Source organism: Leucoraja erinacea, chromosome 7 (assembly GCF_028641065.1).
Source record: "Leucoraja erinacea ecotype New England chromosome 7, Leri_hhj_1, whole genome shotgun sequence".
Lineage (NCBI taxonomy): Eukaryota > Metazoa > Chordata > Chondrichthyes > Rajiformes > Rajidae > Leucoraja > Leucoraja erinaceus.
In genome coordinates this window covers 7347142-7373240 of record NC_073383.1, presented here as the reverse complement: position 1 = coordinate 7373240, position 26099 = coordinate 7347142, and the positions used below count along the sequence as shown (strand labels likewise).

The 26099-nt window shown below is 46.5% G+C and overlaps 1 protein-coding gene across 1 annotated transcript in view; it reads left to right on the top strand.

Moving 5' to 3' along the window:
• Positions 1-86: 86 nt before the first annotated feature.
• The window catches only part of tgfbr2l (transforming growth factor beta receptor-like), a 75767-nt gene continuing 49754 nt past the window's right edge, over positions 87-26099 (top strand). Inside the window, 1 exon segment of the mRNA XM_055637721.1 lies at positions 87-354. Within this exon segment, the coding sequence (XP_055493696.1) occupies positions 303-354 (52 nt within the window). The 5' untranslated portion in view covers positions 87-302.

Sequence of the window (26099 nt, the reverse complement as noted above, 5' to 3'; positions counted from 1 at the left end):
GAGTTTGTACAAAAATAATGCGAATACTGATTTGTGGCTGCTGGTTTAGTGGGGATGTGGTTTGTTGACGTTTGAAGCCTTCCTCTGGGCGGCCCCATCCTCCGTGCAGCCGCACTTTAAAGGCAAGCTCCCAAACAGCTGGCGCCAGATGCAGGAGCCACGACCCCCAGCACCATGAGCCGCCCTCGTCCCCTTTCACGCCCAGCTTGCTCGGAGGAACTAAGTAGGTGACGGCGGGACAGGACAGGACAGGACGGGACGGGACGGGACGGCCCCGCTCGCTGCTCGGCGCCAGGAGGAGAATGGGGCGCCTCGGGGAATCAACTCCAACCTCTATCCTCATCCTGGCCTCCGGTGAGTGAAGGATCTTTCGCCATTTAACGGGCTTGGGGTCGTAAACCACCGCGACTTTGCCGGCCACAAGCTGGAGCGGTTCAGCAAATGCCCACAGTCTACACCAGAGTACGCGGTTACAGGAATCAGGGACAAAGTGCTGGAGTAAACTCAGCGGGTAATCCTTGCTTTCCCTCTCCATCCCTCCCCCCGTTCTCCGGCCAGTCTGACTGTCCTCCTGGTTACATTTTATCTTTATGTGCATCGTTGCCACTTTCCCCCTTGCTATCTCACCTTCACGCCTTACCCTTCCATATCTCTGTGTCTCCCTCTCCCCGGACTCTCAGTCTGAAGAAGGGTCTCGACCCGAAACGTCACCCATCCCTTCTCCCCAGAGATGCTGCCTGTGTCCCGCTGAGTTACTCCAGCTTTTTGTGTCTATCTTCGGCGTAAACCAGCATCTGTGGAGAACATGATAGGCGACGTTTCGGTCGGGACCCTTCTTCAGGCTGATTGATGGGGTGGATTCCCGAGTTGGGCACCAGTTGTCACCGGCTGACCAGAGTCCACATCATCCTTCCAGGCACCCTAGTGGGGCAGAGACCCGCGGCTCCTGGCCTATTGACTCCCTTCCTGCCTCTGCCTCACTCAGTACATCAGGAGAGAAGGGAGAGGTTCCAACTACGACTAGCTGCCCTGTGTCCTTCCAACAACCACATGTGGCTCAGGCACATTTAGCAGCAATTAATGATGCTCCAGGTATCATAGAGTGATACAGCGTGGAAAGAGGCCGTTCAGCCCAACCTGCCCACACCGGCCAACATGCCCCAGCTACACTAGTCCCACCTGCCCGCGTTTGTCCCATATCGCTCCGAACCGTGATTTCCTCAATTAATACGAGCGCGACCGACCCCCCCCCCCCCCCCCCCCCCCCCCTGATCATTCCGTTCAGGCAAGTAGTGTGGGTTGGCCCCCGCTGCCACCCCGACCGGGGCAAGATCACCCCGATATCTTGGGATTAAGCGTAGACTACAAAACACTGCGCTCACCAATCCTAACCAAAACCCAATATAGTCACGAAATGCTGGGTTAAACTCAGCAGGCCAGGCAGCATCCTTGGAAAGAAGGAATGGTGAAATTTCGGGTCATAGAAACCTAGAAAATAGGTGCAGGAGTAGGCCATTCGGCCCTTCGACCCTGCACCGCCATTCAATATGATCATGGCTGATCATCCAACTCAGTATCCTGTACCTGCCTTCTCTCCATACCCCCTGATCCCTTTAGCCACAAGGGCCACATCTAAGTCCCTCTTAAATATAGCCAATGAACTGGCCTCAACTCCCTTCTGTGGCAGAGAGTTCCAGAGATTTACCACTCTGTGTGAAAAATGTTTTTCTCATGTCGATCCGAAACGATTTCCCCTTTATCCTTAAACTGTGGCCCCTTGTCCTGGACTTCCCCAACATCGGGAACAATCTTCCTGCATCTAACCTGTCCAACCCCTTAAGAATCTTGTACGTTTCTATAAGATCCCCCCTCAACCTAAATTCTAGCGAGTACAAGCCGAGTCTATCCAGTCTTTCTTCATATGAAAGTCCTGACATCCCAGGAATCAGTCTGGTAGGGTCGAGACCCTTCTTCAGACTTTTCCCGAAAACATCACCCATTCCTTCTCTCCAGAGATGCTGCCCGTCCCGCTGAGTTACTCCAGCATTTTGTGTCCATCTTCGGTGTAAACCAGCATCTGCAGTTCCTTCCTACACTAACCAAACAGCCACCCGCCTCCACTGGTAATGCAAACTGAGTTAAAATGTCAATGTTTCGTTTGCATTGAAATGCAAGAGATCTTTTGAAATGTTAGGATGGAAAGACTCTTCCGATTCCGAGACCGTTTCTGCTCGCCGTGAATATCCATCCGTTCGCGTCGGAGAGCCCGACTAACCCACCCGGGAGCTCAGAGAACAGCTTTCGTTTGTAAATTAAGAAAATATCTGTTTGGTTTGTGGTTCCTGGTGTCTTTGCATTTGGCCGAACGGTTGGCAATGTCTGGCTGTGTGGACTCGGCGCTGCGGAAACAAGGAACTGCAGATGCTGGGTTTATACCAAAGATAGAAGACAAAGTGCTGGAGTAACCCAGTGGGTCAGGCGGGATCTCTGGGAGAAGGGTCTCGACCCGAAACGTCTCCCGTCCTTTGTCTCCGGAGTTACTCCAGCACTTTGTGTCCATCTTTGGCTTTGCGTCCGACTGCGTGGTTTCGAAGTAGAAACACGAATTATTCGTTCAACGTTCATCCTTTCTCCCTCCGACCCTTCCCTGTTCTCTCTCCCAAAGTATCCACTGGTCCTCGTATTTATCACGCGCCTAAATCTCTTCATTCACCTGGTGTTCATTGAGCGGTGAACGCCCATGGATTTAGTCTCCGCGTAAACAATTCATTCTATACAGAGGATTTAACTCGTGGTTATCCCAGCTCGGTTTCCAGCGCGCTTTGTGTCGTACACCTAACAGCGCTTGTTGTAGTTATTACTTGAGCTGATTGCATACGATATTATATCAGTATTTATTTAATCAAGAACGGTGTGATATGAAGAGATATCCAGGGTTGCAACGCAGTAAATAAGGAGCAATGATACACACTACGCTTTGTTTTGAGTTCCACCTCCTTTTTCTGAGAGTTTGTTTCCATTCAGAACTTTACCTCCTTCAGCTTCCACGTCGAACCAAAGTATCCCATTTTCATCATGCTCAAACTGTTGCCCGTACTTACACTGCCCGCTTATCCATTTACTTACTTGGGATCAATTCCGATACGATACGATAGAACTTTATTCATTCCCGAAGTGGTACCCAACAGTCATAATACACCACAAGGTACACTTGAAATTAAAATTTAATTCTATCTCCATTACTGGGTGAAAGACAAGGCATTAAAGAATAAGGCATTAAAAGCGGAAGATTTCAAGTGAAATCACGATCCACAAATTCTACTATTATTGAGCATGTCTGAAACATCCTACGTACATAATGAGGAATGAGAGTATTATTTGCAAAAGGCTGAGTTGGCACCAGTGACATACGTGAACTTCCATTAACTGATCCCACTCAATCCCACTTTCCCCAATTATTAGTTCCCATTCAGATCAAAAGTGAATTTCAGCTTTGAGTGTATTCAATAATTCAACGTCCACAGCTGTACTTACTTACCTACTGCCTATTACGCCTCCTGGCATGTAGGGCAGCAACGAAGGTCCTCCACTCAGTAGTGTTGGTTCCTTCAGTTGCTGTTTCCGTAACATATTTGTTTTAGGAGACAGGGTTTGTTAGCCCTGTGCTCAACCTCCAACCTGGAGGACCAGTGGTTCGCTCTTCGTCTCGCCTCTACCCTTCGACCAGTCCAGCATGGGAGACCCTAACAGGAGATGAATCTCCCGCTGGCATTGCTCTAGGGGTCACTGAGACACACAAGCTCCCCGACCACGACAAGGTTGCAATCCAATGAGGAGCTCCACAGCTGTGACAAAGAGAATTTCAAAGATTCATGACATTCTGAGGAACCAATTCATTCTTCTGTTTTAAACAGGCATCTTATTACTCTGTCTCCTTCCAGAATCTCCCACCATGGGAAGGAAGGGTTTAGAGGGCATGTGTATGAAGGAACTGCAGAAGCTAGTTTAAACCAAAGATAGACACGAAAGGTTGGAGTAACTCAGCGGGACAGGCAGCATCTCTGGAGAGAAGGAATGGGTGACGTTTCGGGTTGAGATGTCTGAAGAAGGGTCTCGACCCGAAACGTCACCCATTCCTTCTCTCCAGAGATGCTGTCTGTTCTGCTCAGTTATTCCAACATTTTGTGTCTATCTAGGGTTTAGATGTCCATGGGCCAAATGCAGACAAATGGGATCAGCCCAGTATGCCAATTTAGTCAGCAAGGGCCTGTGTCCATGCTGTATGGCTGTATGATGCTGACTTTACAATGGTCTGAGGACCAAGGCATAGAAGGGTGGAAACGTACACCTTCAGATTTAAGGGCAATTTCTTCCCAACTTTTATCAAGCAACTGAAACATCCGACCACAACCAGAGAGCAGTACTGAACTACTATCTACCTCTTTGGTGACCTTTGGATTGGATTGGATTCAATTTATTGTCATTGCACTTTTCAGTGCAACGAAAAGGTTTAGCCTGCAGTCATAACATAGAATAAATACCAAACACTTAACACAGTTTAAAGTCCCAACGTCATTGTCTCTTCCCTCCTTGTTCTCCCTCTGCGCTGAGGCAATCCGGGCCTCCGATGTTGTGACCCCGCCGGGTGATGGTAGGTAAGTCCCGCGGCTGAATCCGTGCTCCACAAACGGGCCGGTTCAAACTCCGATCAACGTTAGCCCAGAAGTGGCGGCGCTGCCTTGCAGCTGCGGCTCGCCTGCAGTCCGTTTGTCTTTTCTTTTTTTGTTTTGTTTTGTCCCGTTGTTGCTGTTTATTTCGGTTTATTTAGTTGTGTATTGTGTGGGGGGGGGGGGGGGTAACGTGTTTTTTGACTCTTCCTTGGGGGGGGGGGGGGATGCGACCTTTCCTGCCGTATCCCACTGTCTCCGTGTCCGTCTGCGCTGAGGCCCATCGCGGAGCTGGTGGCCTCCAACTGCGACCGACCTCGAGGCTGCGGAGGCAGAGCCAGGACTTACCAACGCGAGGCTGGCCAACTTCGGGGCTGTGGTTGCGGGGCGACCCAATTTCCGACCCGACTTCGGAGCCTCGGAGCCTCGGCCGCGGGCCAGTGGACGACATCGTCGGGAGCTCGCAGGTCACAGGTGGTGACCTGTTTTTCTGGAGCTCCCGCGGCAACAGCTGCATCTGCTGGACTGGAGGGCGGCAGCTTCGACCACCCCTGGGCCGCGGAGCTTGAACCGGCCCGTTCGCGGAGCTCGGTGAGCCGCGGGACTGACTTACCATCGCTCGGTGGGGTATCGCCTCAGCGCAGAGGGAGAATGAGGAGGGAAGTGCCCCTAAGGTTTTTGCCTCCAGCATAGTGAGGAGGTGCCTGGTGAACGCACTGTGGTGGATGTTACTTTTTGTTTATTGTGTGTTTTGTTGTTTATTATTATATGTATGTCTGCAGGCAACGACATTTCGTTCAGACCGAAAGGTCTGAATGACAAATAAAGGATCTAAGTCTAAGTCTAAGTCTAAGAAAGCAGATCAATAGTTGGAGATTTCTGAGGAGATATTTCTATCATGTTCTTTCTCGGAACCTTGTACCTTTCAATAAGATCACCTCTCATTCTCCTAAACTCCACAGATTATAGGCACAAACTGCTCATAAATCAATGCTTAATCCCAGGAATCGACCTGGTGAATGAAAAGCCAAAACTAGAGAGGCTGTAAACTTAGGGCAGACAATGCTGGAAGCAGTCAACAGCACCTGTGGAATGAGGATCAGTTATCAGTTCAGATCCTTCACCCTGTTTCAGAATTGATAGGTTTGGTTTAAAAGGTCCATCTCTTTATCTCTTCTCACCATCCCAGGACCCAGACGACTTTCCAAATAAAGCAGCAATTCACTGGAGTTTCTCACAATCGAGTGTAGATATATCTCTCCTTAAACAGCATTTACCTAACGCTGTGGAAAACCAATGATAAAGACAGAACTATCAAGAATGCCCAAATGCCAGGTTTTGATGACGTTAATATTACACTCTGACCTTTCCTGACAATTGCCCCATTGCCCTTTCCATCTTGCCCAAGTTGTGATGGAAAATACTGAGACACAACTATGTTCCTTCTTAAGATTTGTGCGTATTGAGTATGAAAAGGTACTTTCATTTTCAGTACTGTGTGATAGTAACAGATGGCAGCAAGTTATAGGAATGGAACTTTTCTTTGCACCTGAGCTTCTCCAGGAAGTTATGGTTCCACTCGTCAGTGTGTACTTTTTATACCCTCTGCTTTGATTATGTGCTGAAATGTTAGGTTTCTTTTCTTCAAATGTAACAATCTCCATTGTTCGTAAAGCCAGATAATCTTTCACTGAAAGAAAGGCCCAGAGTGCTGGAGTAACTCAGCAGCTCAGGCAGCATTTCCGGAGAACAAGGACCGAGTCTGAAGAAGGGTCCTGACACAAAACGTCACCTATCCATGTTCTCCATAGATAAATAGATACATAGACAATAGGTGCAGGAGTAGGTCATTCGGTCCATCGAGCCAACACCACCATTCAATGTGATCATGGTTGATCATCCACAATCAGTACCCCGTTCCTGCCTTCTCCCCATATCCCCTGACTCCGCTGGCCCTAAGAGCTCTATCTAACTCTCTCTTGAATGTATCCAGTGAATCGGCCTCCACTGCCCGAGTCAGAGAATTCCACAAATTCACAACTCTCTTTGTGAAAAGGTTTTTCCTCATCTCAGTTCTAAATGGCCTACTCCTTATTCTTAAACTGTGGCCCCTGGTTCTGGACACACCCAACATCGGGAACTTGTTTCCTGCATCTAGGGTGTCCAATCCCTTAATAATTTTATATGTTTCTATGATCTCCTGTCATCCTTCTTAATTCCAATTAATATAAGCCCTGTTGCTCCATTCTTTCATGATATAATAATCCTGCCATCCCGGGAATTAACCTTGTGAACCTACGCTGCACTCCCTCAATAGCAAGAATATCCTTGCTCAAAACTGCACACAATACTCCAGGTGTGTTCTCACTAGGGCCCTGTACAACTGCAGAAGGACCTCTTTGCTCCTATACTCAACTCCTCTCATTATGAAAGCCAACGTGCCATTAGCTTTCTTCACTGCCTGCTGTACCTGAATGCTAACCTTCAGTGACTGATGAACAAGGACACCCAGGTCTCGTTGTACTTCCCCTTTTTGCTAACCTGCCACCAATCAGAAAATAATCTGCGTTCCCATTCTTGCCACCAAAGTGGATAACCTCACATTTATCCACATTATACTGCATCTACCATGCATCTTCCCACTCATCTAACCTGTACAAATCACCTTGTATCCTCATAGCATCCTCTTCACAGTTCACACTTCCACCCAGCTTTGTGTCATCTGCAAATTTGCTAATGTTACTTTTAATTCCTACATCTAAATGATTAATGTATATTGTAAATAGTTGTGGTCCCAGCACCGAGCCTTGCGGTATCCCACTAGTCACTGCCTGCCATTCTGAAAGGGACCCGTTAATCCCTGCTCTTTGTTTTCTGTCTGTCAGCCAATTTTCTATCCATGTCAATTCCCTACCTCCAATACCATGAGCTCTAATTTTGCCCACTAATCTCCTATGTGGGGCCTTATCAAATGCTTTCTGAAAGTCCAGGTACACTACGTCCACTGGCTCTCCCTTATCCATTTTGCTTGTTACATCCTCAAAAAATTCCAGAAGATTAGTCAAGCATGATTTCTCCTTCGTAAAACCATGCTGACTTGGACCGATCCTGTTACTGCTAATCAAATGTGGCGCTATTTCATCTTTTATAATTTATTCCAGCATCTTCCTCACCACCGATGTCAGGCTAACTGGTCTATAATTTCTTGTTTTCTCTCTCCCGCCTTTCTTGAAAAGTGGGATAACATTAGCTACACAGGAACTGATCGATAATCTATAGAACATTGGAAAATGATCACCAATGCATCCACGATTTCTAGGGCCACCTCCTTGAATACCCTGGGGTGCAGACCACCAGACCCTGGGGATTTATCAGCCTTCAGTCCCATCAGTCTACCCAACACCATTTCCTGACTAATGTGAATTTCCTTCAGTTCCTACATCACCCTAGGTCCTCTGTCCCCTGGTACATCTGGGAGATTGTTTGTGTCCTCCTTAGTGGAGACAGAACCAAAGTACCTGTTCAACTCGTTTGCGTTATCCTTGTTCCCCATAATAAATTCATCTGTTTCTGTCTTCAAGGGACCCACATTTGTCTTAACTATTTTCTTTCCTCTTCACATACCTCTTCTTCTTCTTCTTGTGTATGGCGTGCACAGCCTAAAGTTGTAGGATTCCCATACCTAAAGAAGCTTTTACTATCCTCCTTTACATTCTTGGCTAGCTTACCTTCGTACTTCAACTTTTCTCCCCGTATTGCCTTTTTAGTTACATTCTGTTGTTCTTCAAAAGTGTCCCAACCCTCTGGCTTCCCGCTCATCTTTGCTATGTTACACGACTTCTATTCTATTTTTATGCTGTCCTCGATTTCCCTTGTCAGCCATGGCCGCCTCTTAGGTCAGGCAGAGATACTGCTTGACCTGCTGAGTTACTCCAGCATTTTGTATCTTTTGTGTATATCAACATCTGCAGTTCCTTGTTTCTACATCTTATGTTTCACTGACCCAGTACCCTCATCGTAAAATAAGCTGTAGCAACCAGCATCTGCAGTTCCTTGTGTTTAGGTTAATAGTCATGTTTGGTGTTTGCCATGTTGCATTTTTGTGTCTTATTTCTGTTTTTTCTCAGTATTTTTCTTTTCACTGTCTTGTAGAAAGAATGTGTAATTCACGTGTTAGATTAGATTAGATTAGATTCCTTTATTTGTCATTCAGACCATTCGGTCTGAACGAAATTTCATTGCCTGCAGTCATACAAATAATAATAAACAACAAAACACACAATAAACTCAAATTAACATCCACCACAGTGACTTCACCAGGCACCTCCTCACTGTGATGGAGGCAAAAGTCTTAAAATCGCTGTCTCTTCCCTCCTGCGCTGAGGCGGTCCAGGCCTCCGATGTTGTTACCCCACCGGGCGATGGTAATTCAGTCCCGCGGCTCAACTGAGCTCCGCAAACGGGCCGGTTCAAACTCCGCGGCCCGGGGTGGTCGAAGCTGCCGAAGATGCCGCCCTCCAGTCCAGCGGACGCAGCTGTTGCCGCGGGAGCTCCGTAAAAACAGGTCACCAACCTGTGACCTGCGAGCTCCCGACGATGTCGTCCACTGGCCGAGCCCTGGATTCTGGTCGCCACTGCAGGAACGCCGCCTCAGCCACCGGAACGCCGGCTCAGCCCCGAGTCGTGCCGCTGCCACCGGAACGCCGGAACGCCGCCACGGCTCCGAATTCGGCCAGCCTCGCGTTGGTAAGTCCTGGCTGGCTCTGCTTCCGGAGCCTCGAGGTCGGTCGCAGTTGGAGGCCGCCAGCTCCGCCATTAGGCCTCAGCGCAGACGGAGGCAGAGAAGGGGGGATACGACAGAAAGAGTCGCATTCCCCCGAAGGAAGAGACAGAAAACCATGTTTTACCCCCACACATAACATAACCTAATAACTAAAATTCGACTAAAACAAGACAAAAAAAACAACAAAAAAAGTAAAAACAGACGGACTGCAGGCAAGCCGCAGCCCTTCAACAGCACTGCCACTTCCGGAAACGTAATGTATGTTCTGTCTGTTGTCTGAGTGTGTATGACTGGCTCTAGCACTTTATCAATGAAATGATTTTCAGAAACCAGCTACAATCAAGAATTGTTAAAAGCCCCACTGGCAAGCAGCGTAAACTACTACATTTATTTTTGTGGTTGGAAACTTTGCAGATTCAGCAAGTTTTCTAATTCATAATTTTGCTCCCTCCTTTTGACTTATGATGTTGCATGATGACTGATTATCTAGCGTTATACTTGTGGTGTGTCCAAGTGTGCATGTGAAAGCTGCACTGTTGTGGAACTGAAGGTAGACACAAAATGCTGGAGCACCTCAGCGGGACAGGCAGCATCTCTGGATAGAAGGAATGGGTGACGTTTGGGGCAAGACCCTTCTTCCCGAAAAGTCACCCACTCCTTCTGTCCAGAGATGCTGCGTGACCCGCTGAGTTACTCCAGCATTTTGTGTCTCTCTTTGCTATAAACCAGCATCTGCTGTTCCTTCCTACACACTGGCGTGGAACTGGCAACATGACATTGAAGGCAATGAAATGGTAGTGAAAATCAACCCTAATGGGCCGGTCCCACTTGGCGATTTTTAAGGCAACTGCCGGCGACTGTCTTAGTCGTAGCAGGTCGCTGAAAAACCTGCGACAACCTATGTCATCTGGCGACAACCTATGACAGCACCTACGTCAGGAGACGTCAAGCTATGCTCAATGGCGTCAAACCCACTGTCGGCGAAAAATTATCAACATGTTGAAAATTTAGCGGCAATCATGGTAAATGGTAGGGAATTGGAGAATGTAGGTGAACAGAGGGATCTGGGAATAACTGTGCACAGTTCCCTGAAAGTGGAATCTCATGTAGATAGGGTGGTAAAGAAAGCTTTTGGTGTGCTGGCCTTTATAAATCAGAGCATTGAGTATAGAAGTTGAGATGTAATGTTAAAATTGTACAAGGCATTGGTGAGGCCAATTCTGGAGTATGGTGTCCAATTTTGGTCGCCTAATTATAGGAAGGATGTCAACAAAATAGAGAGTACAGAGGAGATTTACTAGAATGTTGCCTGGGTTTCAGCAACTAAGTTACAAAGAAAGGTTGAACAAGTTAGGGCTTTATTCTTTGGAGCGCAGAAGGTTAAGGGGGGACTTGATAGAGGTTTTTAAAATGATGAGAGGGATAGACAGAGTTGACGTGGAAAAGCTTTTCCCACTGAGAGTAGGGAAGATTCAAACAAGGGGACATGACTTGAGAATTAAGGGACTGAAGTTTAGGGGTAACATGAGGGGGAACTTCTTTACTCAGAGAGTGGTGGCTGTGTGGAATGAGCTTCCAGTGAAGGTGGTGGAGGCAGGTTCGTTTTTATCATTTAAAAATAAATTGGATAGTTATATGGATGGGAAGGGAATGGAAGGTTATGGTCTGAGCGCAGGTATATCGGACTAGGGGAGAATATGTGTTCGGCACGGACTAGAAGGGTCGAGATGGCCTGTTTCCGTGCTGTAATTGTTATATGTTATATGGTTAATCAGAAAGACGTATGAATTTTTGCGCGACTGTGGAGACTACTCCCAGCGACCACCAGCAAACATGTGGCGACAAACTAGTTGCCTTTAGTTGCTTAAAAAATTCACCTAAGTGGGACAGGCCCATTACTCCAACCCAACCCTACTGATGATCCATTCTTTACACTCTTCCAGCAGTACTTTTGAAGTTAGTTCAAGTAAAATTGATCCCAGATATATTTATTAAAACCTTATGTAATCTGTTTACCAAAATATATGTAGCCAGAAAGCAAAGAACATTTGCCAGTACTAATCAGCAAATATTTTAAAAAAGCTCATAAGATTTACAGATGCACTCAAGGCACATGTGGGATTAATAAATGAAATTGACTGAAACATTTTCATCACAAGAACGTGCCTATAATTTGGAGTAAAAATGAGGCAAAGTGCTGGAGTAACTCAGTTGGTCAGGCAAGCATCTCTGGAGAACATGGCTAGGTGACGTTTCACAGAGTGCTGGAGTAACTCAGTGGGTCAGGCAGCATCCCTGGAGAACAGGGATAGGTGACGTTTCACAGAGTGCTGGAGTAACTCAGTGAGTCAGGCAGCATCCCTGGAGAACATGGATAGGTGACGTTTCAGGTCAGGACCCTTCTTCTCCTGACAACCTTAATTTTGGGTAGGAAGGAACTGCAGATGCTGGTTTAAACCGAAGAGAGACACAAAAAGCTGGAGTAATTCAGCGGGACAGGCAGCATCTCTGGAGAGATGTAATGGATGTTTCGGGTCAGAAGAAGGATCTTGACCCAAAATATCACCCATTCCTTCTCTCCAGAGATGCTGCCTGTCCCGCTGAGTTACTCCAGCTTTTTGCGTCCATCTTTAATTTTAGGTGTATGTTTTTAATTAAATATGGACAGAATTCTATGTCAACATAAAATTTGGTTTCATTCAAATCATTGGGATTAGCTCCAAATGATCATTAGAGAAAATTACGGGGAAAATTATAGTGTCGGGCAGATTACAAGACCTATGACCTTGTACGTCCATGTTAACTTTTTCTCAGACCAGTTGGCTTCTCTCTACCTATGTTTCTCCATATCCCTGTAATTTTGTTCTCAATCAGGTATTTACCTAATTTTCATCTGAAGGGTAACAGTGAAGCCATCGTATTCCATATCCCAACCATATGGAATTTTCTTCAGTATATCTCGGGTTCGACACTAGTAAAAACAGAAACTGCTGGGAAGCCGCAATGATTCAGGCAGGTTTCTGTGGAAAGAAAAACAGTCAACATATCAGGTTGGATACATTGACGGTTTCTCTTTCCACAGATGCTGCCCGACCAGTTGAGTTTTCCCAGCATTTTCTGTGTTTATTTCCAATTTCCAGCGCCTGCACCTTTTACTTTGGGTTTTGTTCTTCTCAGGAAGATTGTTCCCGATGTTGGGGAAGTCCAGAACAAGGGGTCACAGTTTAAGGATAAGGGGGAAGTCTTTTACGACCGAGTTGAGAAAAACATTTTTCACACAGAGAGTGGTGAATCTGTGGAATTCTCTGCCACAGAAGGAAGTTGAGGCCAGTTCATTGGCTATATTTAAGAGGGAGTTAGATGTGGCCCTTGTGGCTAAAAGGATCAGGGGGTATGGAGAGAAGGCAGGTACAGGATACTCAGTTGGATGATCAGCCATGATCATATTGAATGCCGGTGCAGGCTCGAAGGGCCGAATGGCCTACTCCTGCACCTATTTTCTATGTCTCTGTTTCTATGTTTTATTTGATCTACCTCCAATTTTCAACTATTCAACATTGAAAACTGTTTAGTTGCATTTAAATAGTTATGATTTCAATCTATCAAATCTCGTCCACCTTCTGTGTCACATCTTGCCCAGTCAATATATCATTTTAATGAATCGCCCTTGGAATCAAGTCCTTCAGGTCATTGTTCAAGCAAGGTGCCAAAACTGGATGTAATGCTCCAGTTCTGTGTGCTGTGTGTATCTTCCTGGATTGTATGTCACCATTGACTGAGACTGTTTCTGTCGACTGGAGCCCACTGAACCGAGGCGGACATAAAGCACAAACTAGACAAAAAAAAACCTGGTGTAACTCAGCGGATCAGACAGCATCTATGGAGAAAAGGAATACGTAGCGTTTCGGGTCGAGACCCTTCTTCATACTGAGAGTCAGGTGAAAGAGAAACGAGAGCCTCATATAAACGGGAGCTCTCAGTCTGAAGAAAGTCTGGACCCAAAGCATCATCTATTTCTTTTCTCCAGAGATGCTGTCTGACCCTTTGAGTTACCCCAGCTTTTTGTGTCTATCTTCGGTTTAAACCAGCCTACCTGCAGTTTCTTCCTCCACGTAAAGCACAAGCTTCGGCCCCCAGGAGTAGTGAACCCCAGGCCGCTAAATCAGAAGTCAAAGTGTATGTCTTTTTATTTACTTTTCCGTTCATGTTCAAAGGCATCTGCACAAGCCTTTAGAATATTATATCATGCAGGATGTATTGTCTTTCCTCATTCCTTCTCCCGGAATGTATCATGTTACTTCTATTGGTGAATTTAATCTGTCTTGTTCTACTAACTTCTCCGAGTTCATATATAATCAAGCACCTACTTCATATCCGTCAGGCAAAGAGTGTTCTATCCCTATGCCATCATTCTTAATTTCCAGAATCCAGAATCAATTATCGAAATTTAAACTCAGAGAATCAATTCCAACTCCTGTAATATGCTTTGAAGAGATGTTTCTAATTCTGGAATTAGTATGCACTTTATCTGCTTATTTATGTGTGTGTATATATATTCAATGCTATATGGACACACTGATCTGTTCTATATTTATTTATGCCTACAATATTCAGTTGTGCTGAAGCAAAGCAAGAATTTCATGGTCCTATCTGGGACACATGCCAATAAACTCTCTTGAATCTTGAAATTGGTCAAACCAGTGGAAATAAATGAGAAAGTTCAAACCCTGTAAAAAGTAGTTAGGGTTAGGGTTCGGGAGAAAGGGGAAAGATTTAATAGGAACATGGGGGAGGGTAACATTTTCACACAAAAGGTGTAGGAAGAAACTGCAGATGCCGTTTACACCTAAGATAGACACAAAATGCTGGAGTAACTCAGCAGGTCAGGCAGCATCTCTGGAGAGGAGAGTCCCCTGACTCTGAGTCTGATGAAGCGTCTCAACGCGAAACATCACCATTTCCTTCTCTCCAGAGATACTGCCTGGCCCACTGAGTTCGGTATTCTGTATCTATCTTCACATAAAAGGGTGGTGTGTATATGGAACGAGCTGCTGGAGGTAGTTGAGGCAGTTACTATCACAATGTGTAAGAAACATTCAGACAGGTACATGGATAGAGCATGTTTAGAGGGATCTGGGCCAAACGCAGGCAGGTGGGGCTTGTGTAGATGGGATATGTTGGTCGGTGTGGGCAGGTTTGGCCAAAGGGCCTGTTTCCACACTGAAAGACTCTACGACTAAATAATAATGGTCTGCAGGCCATTTGAGATTATAAAAATCAAGCTAGGAGACACAAAAGACTGCAGATGCTGGGATCTGGAGCCAATGATTGGCGAGTTGCTGGAGGATCAGGCAGCTTGTATAAGTCTTGACGATGAGTGGCAACCCGAAAAGTCAACCATCCAATTCCCTCCACAGATGCTGCCTGACCAGCTGAGTTCCTCCAGCAACTCACTCCCTTTTATTGCTTAAAATCAAACCCACTGTTTTCTGCGATACTTGGGCACTTGCAAACAATTTTAGATTTTATTTAGAACACGCTGGCTGCATAATAACAACTGGTGTGCAAATTTTTGAAAAATAATTTTCAGTTATTTTAAATCAGTTGCATCACAAGCAGTAGACCAGGCAATGTGATCAACATTTTTTTGTTGGTGTGCCACATGCCTCTATTTATAAAGCTAGGCCAATATTTACGAATGTAGCCCAGATCCATTTTTAAACTGTTTAAGAAGGAACTGCAGATGCTGGAAAATCGAAGGGAGACAAAAATGCTGGAGAAACTCAGAGGGTGAAGCAGCATCTATGGAGCGAAGGAAATAGGCAACGTTTCGGGTTGAAAACCTTCTTCAGACTGATGTGAGGGTGATGGGGTGGGGGAGGGGGAGGAAGAAAGGAAGAGGTGGAGCCAGTGGGCTGAGGGAGAGCTAAGAAGGGGAGGAGAAAGTAAGTACTACCTGAAATTAGAGAAGGCAATGTTCATACCGCTGGGGTGCAAACTGCCCAAGCGAAATATGAGGTGCTGCTCCTCCAATTTACGGTGGTCCTCACTCTGGTCATGGAGGAGGCCCAGGACAGAAATTCCTCCGTCTATGCAGCATCTGCACCCAGGATGAGGTGTTCCACACCAAAGCATCGGAGATGTCCTCATTCTTCAGGGAACGGGGGATCCCCTCTTCGACCATAGATGAGGCTCTCACCAGAATCCCTTCTATACCTGGTGACTCTGCTCTCACTGCCCATCTCCCCACTCGCAACAAGGGCCAAGTCTCCCTTGTCCTCACCTTCCATCCTACCAGCCGTTACATACAACAAATAATCCTCCGACATTTTCGCCACCTCCAACGTGATCCCACCACTTGCCACATCTTCCCATCTCCTCCCCTGTCAGCTTTCCGCAGAGACCGCTCCCTCTGGAACTTCCTGGTCAATTCGTCCCTTCCCACCCGAACCACCCCCTCTCCGGGCACTTTCCCTTGCAACCGCAGGAAATGTTACACTTGTCGCTTTACCTCCCCCCTTAACTCCATTCAAGGACCCAAGCAGTCTTTCCAGGTGTGGCAGAGGTTCACCTGCACCTCCTCCAACCTCATCTATTGCATCCGCTGCTCTAGATGTCAGCTGCTCTACATCGGTGAGACCAAGCGTAGGCTTGGCGATCGCTTCGCCCAACACCTCCGCTCGGTTCGCAATAACCAACCTGATCTCCCGGTGGCTCAGCACTTCAACTCCCCCTCCCATTACGAATCCGACCTTTCTGTCCTGGGCCTCCTCCATGGCCAGAGTGAGGACCACCGTAAATTGGAGGAGCAGCACCTCATATTTCGCTTGGGCAGTTTACATCCCAGCGGTATGAACATTGACTTCTCTAATTTCAGGTAGTCCCTATTTTCTCGTCCCCTTCTCAGCTCTCCCTCAGCCAACTGGCTCTACCTCTTCCTTTCTTCTTCTCGCCCCACCCTCACATCAGTCTGTAGAAGGGTTTTGACCCGAAACGTTGCCTATTCCCTTTTCTCCATAGATGCTGCCGCACCCGCTGAGTTTCTCCAGCATTTTTGTCTCCCTACCATTTTTAAATTAATGTTCTTTCAAAAGGTAAAAGTTCCAAAGATGCTGCTGGCTCGTGGATGCAGGAGTGTGAAGCAGATACCTTGGTTCTAAAGACAATAGACTATAGGGGCGGGAGTAGGCCATTCGGCCCTTCGAGCCAGCACCACCATTCAATGTGATCATGGCTGATCATCCACAATCAGTACCCCGTTCCTGCCTTCTCCCCATATCTCCTGACTCCACTATCTTTAAGAGCCCTATCAAGCTCTCTCTTGAAAGTATCCAGAGAACCGGCCTCCACCGCCCTCTGAAGCAGAGAATTCCACAGTCTCACAACTCTCTGTGTGAAAAAGTGTTTTCTCGTCTCTGTTCTAAATGGCCAACCCCTTATTCTTAAACTGTGGCCCCTGGTTCTGGACTCCCCCAACTTCAGGAACATGTTTCCTGCCTCTAACGTGTCCAATAATAATATTATATGCTTCAATAAGATTCTCCTCTCATCTTTCTAGATTCCAGAGTGAAGCAATTTTGATTGGTACCAGTGTTACCTATTGTTTTCAAGTGGAAACTCTTATCCTGCATGTTTTTAATAACATATCTTAGTCTACAAATCCTAATCCCAACTTCTCAGGAAGATGCAGAAATTATACTCAGAGCTGATTTGGCGACTTCTATTTATACCAGATACCTCTGGGATATCGTATCCAATGCCACAGGGCACTCATACACTAATAACGTACGGACCACCGTGGACATTCCAAGGCTGGTGGACAGGGAATCAGCTCAGCTCAGGGGAAATGGCACCTCTTGCATGCTGGACTGCTTGTAAGCAAAGACTTTGCACATGTGACAATGAAGCACTATTGAATATCCTAACGCTGGATAGAAATGCCAGCCTAATCAGATTGAAGGAAAAACTGATAACCTTAATTCTTTCTTCCACTCAAACATCTATTGTGTTTCTTTGTTTGTGTCTCTCCAATGCTGCTTCCCACAGCCTTTCCTCTTTCATCACTGTGGTTCTTTTCTGCCTGTTCCCGCTTGGATCCTTTCTGATCTTTGCATGACTCCACCCACATCTCCCTGGCCGTGCTCTCGGCTCATTCTCCCATTACCTTCCGCGGCACCTAATTCAGAGCCTTCGGTCGCAGCAGTCCGCAGCTCCAACTCGCTCACCCTTACCCAACTACCCCATCATGTTCTACCTCCTCCTTGGCAATCTGGCAACGAAGCAGCAGGGAACAAGAGGAACAAATGAAGGAAACTGCAAATTAGTTGACAAAAAAATGCAGCCATACGCACACCAGTAATGGGGAGAACATGTCTCCTGACTTCTCCTGACGCTTGCTACCAGAGACTCACCAGACGCCTGCTTTAACTCTCGACAATGTTTTAAATTCACATCACATTCCAGCATCTTACTTGGTAAAATCCACATCTGTGATTTGCTTGTATAGCTCAAATTACACAATTATTTTGTGTCGTGAAAAGGGATTACATGACAAGTTTGTTGGACAGCATGCTTCAGCTCTCTCAGAAAACAAACCATATCTCCAGCAGTTGCATGGGAAAGTGTGAATGATTTTCACACTGTAGCATATTTGACCAACAGGGTTGAGTAGACTGCATTCATGGAGGTTGCTTCCCTGGAACTTAGAATGTTTTTCTCATGATATGAGGGAGATATTTTTTCACCTGTGGATTTTCCCGACTTGGGCCCCTATGTCCTACAACACTCCCCAAGGCCCTACAATTCAACATAGAAGTCCTGCCCTGGTTTGACTTCATAAAATGTAACATCAAACTCCATTTGCCATTCTTTGGCCCACTTGCCCAACTGATCATGATCCTCCTGTATTTTTTATAACTATTTTTACTGTCTATGATACCAGATTTTTTTGTGCCATCTGCAAATCTGCTGCTCCTAACTTGTACCAAATCATTGATACAGAAGACAAACAGTAATGGGCCCAGCACCAATTCCTGAGGCACATCACTAGTCGCAGGTCTCAGATCCAAAAAAACAACCTTCCACCATCACCCTCTGCTTCCTTCCAAAGAGCCAATTCTGTATCCAGTCAGCTAGCTCTCCCTGGATGTCCCTGGATTTGACCTTCCAGAGCAGCCTACCATGTGGAACCTTCTCAAATGCCTTGCTGAAGTCCATGTAGACATTGTCTTTGGTCTTGCCCTCATCACCTTTCTTGCTTCCTTCAAAAAGCTCAATCTAATTTGTAAGACACAATCTCCACAACAACATGTTGACTCCACTAAATCAGCCCTTACATATCCAAATGCTTAAATATCTTATCCCTTAGAATCCTCTCCAGTAACTGTCTGACCACTGATGGTAGGCTTACTTGTTTATAGTTCTGTTTTGGTGTCGTCACTATCTTATTGTAGGAAAGAATTGTAATGTAGGACATAGAAACATAGAACATAGAAAATAGGTGCAGGAGTATGCCATTCGGCCCTTCGAGCCTGCACCGCCATTCAATATGATCATGGCTGATCATCCAACTTAGTATCCTGTACCTGCCTTCTCTCCATACCCCCTGATCCCTTTAGCCACAAGGGCCACATCTAACTCCCTCTTAAATATAGCCAATGAACTGGCCTCAACTACCTTCTGTGGCAGAGAATTCCAGAGATTCACTACTCTCTGTGTGAAAAATGTTTTCCTCATCTCGGTCCTAAAGGAATTCTCCCTTATCCTTAAACTGTGACCCCTTGTTCTGGACCTTCCCCAACATCGGGAATAATCTTCCTGCATCTAGCCTGTCCAACCCCTTAAGAATTTTGTAAGTTTCTATAAGACCTCCCCTCAATCTTCTAAATTCTAGCGAGTACAAGTCGAGTCTATCCAGTCTTTCTTCATATGAAAGTCCTGACATCCCAGGAATCAGTCTGGTGAACCTTCTCTGTACTCCCTCTATGGCAAAAATGTCTTTCCTCAGATTAGGAGACCAAAACTGTACGCAATACTCCAGGTGTGGTCTCACCAAGACCCTGTACAACTGCAGTAGAACTTCCCTGCTCCTATACTCAAATCCTTTTGCTATGAATGCTGTTTGACAATTGAAAATGACAATTTGAGGGAAGAATAACCTTAACTTGGGAAGTCTTATGAACTTCTCAGAATGGGTGGTGGGCCACCCTGTCTACTTCTCCCACCGGGTTCACCAGCCAATACTTCAAATAAGGATGAGTTCTAGGCGGGGGAAGGCATGCGGGAATTATTGTGTTTAAGGAGGAACTGCAGATGCTGGAAAATCGAAGGTACACAAAAATGCTGGAGAAACTCAGCGGGTGCAGAAGCATCTATGGAGCGAAGGAGATAGGCAACGTTTCGGGCCATAACCTTTCTTCAGACTGATAGGGGATGGGGGGAGGCGGGGAGAAGTAAGGAAAAGGGAGGAGGAGCCCGAGGGCTGATGTAGGAAGGGGAGAGGACAGCAAAGGTTAACGGAATTGTGAGAATTCAATGTTCATGCCACCAGGATGCAGGCTCCCCAAGCAGAAGCAGGAATTATTTGGCGTCAGGACCTAAATGGGTTTTTTTTCAGGTGTAGTGGTGTTCTGCTCACCGACTCTGGAAAAAGAACAGCAAATGTTCAGTGTGACGTATGTTTTGGACAGCCCAGGCCCCTATTTTGGGCACAGGTTGAACATCCGCTGTCATGTCTCTTCCACTGGTTATTTGCCCACCATTGTTACAAGCTGTGATTTTTATGTACTCCAAACATTGCCCATTTTTCAAAAAACGTGGTGAAATTCTCAAAAGACTTTTAGTTAAATTGGAACCAACTGTAGTCTCCCTGAAGATACACAAAATACTGGGGTGTTTCAGCGGGACAGGTCGCATGAGACTGGTCGGAGAACTAGGATGGGGGGGGGGGGGGGGGAGAGAGGGAAAGCAAGGGTTACTTGAAGTTAGAGAAGTCGATATTCATACCGCTGGGGTGTAAGCTGCACAAGCGAAATATGAGGTGCTGTTCCTTTAATTTGCACTTGGCCTCACTCTGACAGATGAAAGTCGATGAATATTGACTTCTCTTCAGGTAAACCTTGCTTTCCCTCTCTCTCCATCCCTCCCCCATCTTAGTTCTCTGACCAGTCTGACTGTCTTCCTAATTAAATTTTATCTTTGTATGCTTCGTTGTCACCTTCCCCAAGCTAACAATTATCTATGCTACATTTTCCTTGAGCTTTGTCCCCTTTGATGTCTCGTTTTCACACCTTACCCTTCCATATCTATGTGTCTACCACTCAGTCTGAAGAAGGGTCTCGACCTGAAATGTCACCCTTTGGTGACATCTCTCTGGAGATGCTGCCTGTCCCACTCAGTTACTCCAGCATTTTGTGTCTATCTTTGGTGTATACCAGCATCTGCAGTTCCTTCCTACACATGTAGCCTCGCTGTATTTTCAGATCATGTTGATCACATTCCAGGGTTACTGTTCAAGTTTGTGCTTTGTTTGGTGATGTGCTGGTGTCTGTGTAGTGTGTTCACCTTCTGAAGGCCATCCTCAGCATGTAGATTGAATGCAGAGTGTGTGAAATGATAGTCAGTGTGTTCGCCTTCGGAAGCTGAACTAGTCAGCATGTACGGTGAAAGTTTAGTTTAGAGATACAGCGCGGAAACGGGCCCTTTCGGCCCACCGGGTCCGCGCCGACCAGCGATCCCCGCACATTAACAGTATCCTCTACCCACCAGGGACAATTTTTACATTTACACCAAGCCAATTAACCTACATACCTGCACGTCTTTGGAGTGTGGGAGGAAACCAAAGATCTCGGAGAAAACCCACACAGGTCACGGGGAGAACGTACAAACTCTGTACAGCCAGCACCCGTAGTCGGGATCGAACCCGGGTCTCCGGCGCTGCATTCTCTGTCAGGCAGCAACTCTACCACTGTGCCACCGTGCCACCCATAGCTAGCTAGACAGTAAAGCATAGCTAGGCAGTAAAGAGTTAATGATCCACTTCCAACTTGCCTGTGTTATGCACAGAGCACTTCAAGATTTTTTTATTATGGTATCCCTTACGGGCCCCTTTGCTTGTGCCCTGTTAAAAATGTATATGACTAATGATTCCCTCATGTTGGGAACTCTGCTGACAGAGGGAGAGAAACCACCTCCAACTCTTGAGATCGCACTGGAACTTCTTGCAGTGTTGGCTGAATAACATACACGGTGCTTCTCAGACATGTAAAGGCAACACAAGCTGACCAGGAAGATACTCAGTGAATAATTCATGTGGAGATAGAGAGCATCTCAAAAATCAATTATTTTAACTTTTTGACCAGTTACTATGAACATTTAAGTTGATTTTTTTGCGCAAGCAGAGTAGTAATTCTAAAATGTGGGATCTTAGTTGGAACAGCCTACTCTGTTTGTGAAGAACAAATCTGACCTTTTGTCTCTAATTAAGCTGCTCGGTAAATCCTTTGTCCACAGAGTTACTGAAAGTTGCATGTACACAGCAATAATAATATCGGAACTGATATCGGAAACGTGTGTGCGTGAGTTTAGAGAGCGTTTATGAATGAATTGGAAACAAACCCAGTGATTTCACTTTAATTCATGTCTTTCTGGAGGAGACACACATCTGGATGTGGATCTTAAGCAGTGACCCTCTGTACACATCTGAATGTGGACCAGCAGACTGTCCCTCTTTTTACACATCTGTACGCATCAGTGCCCCATTTACTTGTTTATTCGTTTCTGAAGCTTCATCTGCCTGCCTTGGTTTTTTTCTTTATAAATTTACATACATTTTCTTTCTAAATTTATAAAGATAAAACCAAGGCAGGCAGATGAAGCTAAGCTTAATAATGCCCCTGTCCCACTTAGGAAACCTGAACGGAAACCTCTGGAGACTTTGCGCCCCACCCACATTTTCCGTGCTGTTCCCGGAGGTTTTTGTCAGTCTCCCTACCTGCTTCCACTACCTGCAACCACCTGCAACCTCCGGGAACCTCACGGAAACCTTGGGTGCGGCGCAAAGTCTCCAGAGGTTTCCGTTCAGGTTTCCTAAGTGGGACAGGGGGATACGAAAAGAATAAACAAGTAAATGGGGCATTTTTGTTAAATGTTATTTTCCATTATATGGTGTTTTTCAAAGTTGCCTGCTGGTTTCAGACTTCCTTGTGGCAATGATGCTGTCTCCAGAGGTGAGAGATATTGTGCCCACACAGACCACTCCCTCTTCTAACCATGTAATATCAAGCTCATTACTGTGGACTAACTAACTTCATGCTCCTTCATGGTCTCACATTAATTTTAACACAATAATGTTCAGCAATTAAATTTTATACAGTGGGATCAAAAGATTCAGAAATAGTTGTTGCTCGGCCTAAATCATTGTTATAGATATTGTTTGCAGCCATTTAGAACGGAGACGAGGAAACACTTTTTCTCACAGAGAGTGGCGAGTCTGTGGGATTCTCTGCGGTGGAGGTAGGTTCTCTGGATGCTTTCAAGAGAGAGCTAGATGGGGCTCTTAAAAATAGCGGAGTCGGGGGATATGGGGAGAAGGCAGGAACAGGGGTACTGATTGGGGATGATCAGCCATGATCACATTGAATGGCGGTGCTGGCTCGAAGGGCCGAATGGCCTACTCCTGCACCCATTGTCTATTGTCTATTGTCTTCATGATAAATTCAAACCAATTGTTAAACACGATTTCAAAACATCAGTGAAACGAGAGAGAGTGCCTCAATTGGTCCAATAATACTGGAGTAACTGAGGCCAATTTCCCACCATTCCAGCTGCAACGTAACCCAAATAGTAAGTTCTCTGCATGTATCTGGCACAAGGGCATTGAAATGAGCCTTTTGCCAGTCTCTTGGTGTTGTTTTCCCTGCCAGAAAATATTTCCCTTTGATTGATTGATACTCTGTTGTCATATGTACTTGGTGCAGTGAGATTCTTTGTTTCGGTATATAGTACGTGTGTGCAAGTGTCGCCATGTAAAGTGTGACGACAAAGTTATAAATGTTTTCAATATTCCCCCCCCCTCCATGGGGATCATTTCCAGAAGAAATCGCACCGTTTGGGAAAAGGGCCAAAGCCCTTCGCAACAGCGGCTCACACTTCATGCACAAGATGCAGTCTGTTTATAGCGTGTTTTGGGGGGGGAGGGGGGGGAGGGGCAAATAGGTGTCAGGGGTTATGGGGAGAAGGCAGGAGAATGGGGTTAGGAGGGAGAGATAGATCAGCCATGATTGAATGGCAGAGTAGACTTGATGGGCCGAATTCTGCTCCTATCATCTATCATGACCGAACTGCGCAATGTTTGACGGGCACCCACTGGACCACGTGTTGAGTGGACTTCACTGGTGCGGCTTCAGAATAACGCCAGTGAGAGCCAGTTCCAAGGTGAGTAATTGCCCCTGTCCCACTTAGGAAACCTGAACGGAAATCTCTGGAGACTTTGCGCCCCACCCAAGGTTTCCGTGCGGTTCCCGGAGGTTTTTGTCAGTCTCCCTAATGGTCGAAAGTGGTTTCCGCTTCTTCTATGTTTTCCAGGCGATTATTTCAAAAAATTCAAAACCGGCCGCGGCTAAAAATAGGTTGCCGTTTTAAAAATCGGTCATTTTTTAGTCGAAGCCGGTTGCGATGCTAGTTGAAGGTGGTTGCCGGAGGTTGCAGGTAGTGGAAGGTCTTACCTGCAACCTCCGGCAACCACCTGCAACCTCCGGCAACCTCCGGCAACCACCTGCAACTAGCATCGCAACCGGCTTCGAATGTCATGGTCTCTCCAGAGATGCTGCCTGTCCCGCTGAGTTACTCCAGCATTTTGTGTCTGTCTGAGCTTTGGGAGAGTCGGAACTCACGGCCGAACAGAAGACTGGTGGGTCGCAGCCTAGCTTGGTGACCTCCTCCTGCAGGCTGTGACCCTACAGTCTTCTGCTCGGCCGTGAGGGTCAGACTCTCCTGAAGCTCAGAAGGGTTGGGTGATGAAACAAATGATCCGAAACGTCACGCACTGCTTCTCTCCAGAGATGCTGCCTGTCCCACTGAGTTACTCCAGCTTTTCGTGTCTATCTTCGGTTTAAACCAGCATCTGCACTTCCTTCCTGCACAATTCCCCTGAAGCTCAACTTCACTGGGCTTTCAGTGCGACCACGGGGACTGGTTCAGTGGACTCACCCTGAAGCCACGGACATTGAATTCAGTCACGGGACCGGCTCGACGGGCCCCCTCTTGAAGCCACGATCTCCGACCCGGCGACCCTCCGCCCGGCTTCTCAAGGGCCACAGACTCCCGGGAGCATCTCGTCGCATCATGAGAGCAAATGACACCAAGGCCCAGATCCGAAGGATTACAACATGGAATTCCGGAAAAGATGTATTTGCCAGGTGTATCTGGGAAGTGACCATGACATTCACCAATCCCATTCCCCATTTTTCTACCTATAACCTTTCCACCGCGGAGCTGCGGGACTGTGGAGCGGCCAGCTGCGGGCGGTGGCACTGACTTTAACATCGGGAACCTGGGATCTCTTGGCGAGATCGCCAGTGGTGGAGCTCCATCCAGCGCGGCCTGTCGGCTTCGGAAGCCGTGGTCTCGAGTAAGGAAGCGACCGTTCCAGGTTTCCCAAACCGAGGAGAGGATTCTCCTGACGCTGGAGCATCATCGCCCGGCAAGAACACCCTGGAACATCGGGCCTCCGTTGTGGCAACTGCGGAGGCCTCAATAGACGAATATTATAGAATTTTTCGAGGATGTAACTAGTAGCGTGGGTAGGGGAGAACCAGTGGATGTGGTGTATCAGGACTTCCAGAAGGCTTTCGACAAGGTCCCACATAAGAGATTAGTATACAAACTTAAAGTACACGGCATTGGGGGTTCAGTATTGATGTGGATAGAGAACTGGCTGGCAAACAGGAAGCAAAGAGTAGGAGTAAACGGGTCCTTTTCACAATGGCAGGCAGTGACTAGTGGGGTACCCCAAGGCTCAGTACTGGGACCCCAGCTATTTACAATATATATTAATGATCTGGATGAGGGAATTGAAGGCAATATCTCCAAGTTTGCAGATGACACTAAGCTGGGGGGGGGGCAGTGTTAGCTGTGAGGAGGATGCTAGGAGACTGCAAGGTGACTTGGATAGGTTGGATGAGTGGGCAAATGTTTGGCAGATGCAGTATAATGTGGATAAATGTGAGGTTATCCATTTTGGTGGCAAAAACAGGAAAGCAGACTATTATCTAAATGGTGGCCGACTAGGAAAAGGGGAGATGCAGCGAGACCTGGGTGTCATGGTACACCAGTCATTGAAAGTAGGCATGCAGGTGCAGCAGGCAGTGAAGAAAGCGAATGGTATGTTAGCTTTCATAGCAAAAGGATTTGAGTATAGGAGCAGGAAGGTTCTACTGCAGTTGTACAGGGTCTTGGTGAGACCACACCTGGAGTATTGCGTACAGTTTTGGTCTCCAAATCTGAGGAAGGACATTATTGCCATAGAGGGAGTGCAGAGAAGGTTCACCAGACTGATTCCTGGGATGTCAGGACTGTCTTATGAAGAAAGACCGGATAGACTTGGTTTATACTCTCTAGAATTTAGGAGATTGAGAGGGGATCTTATAGAA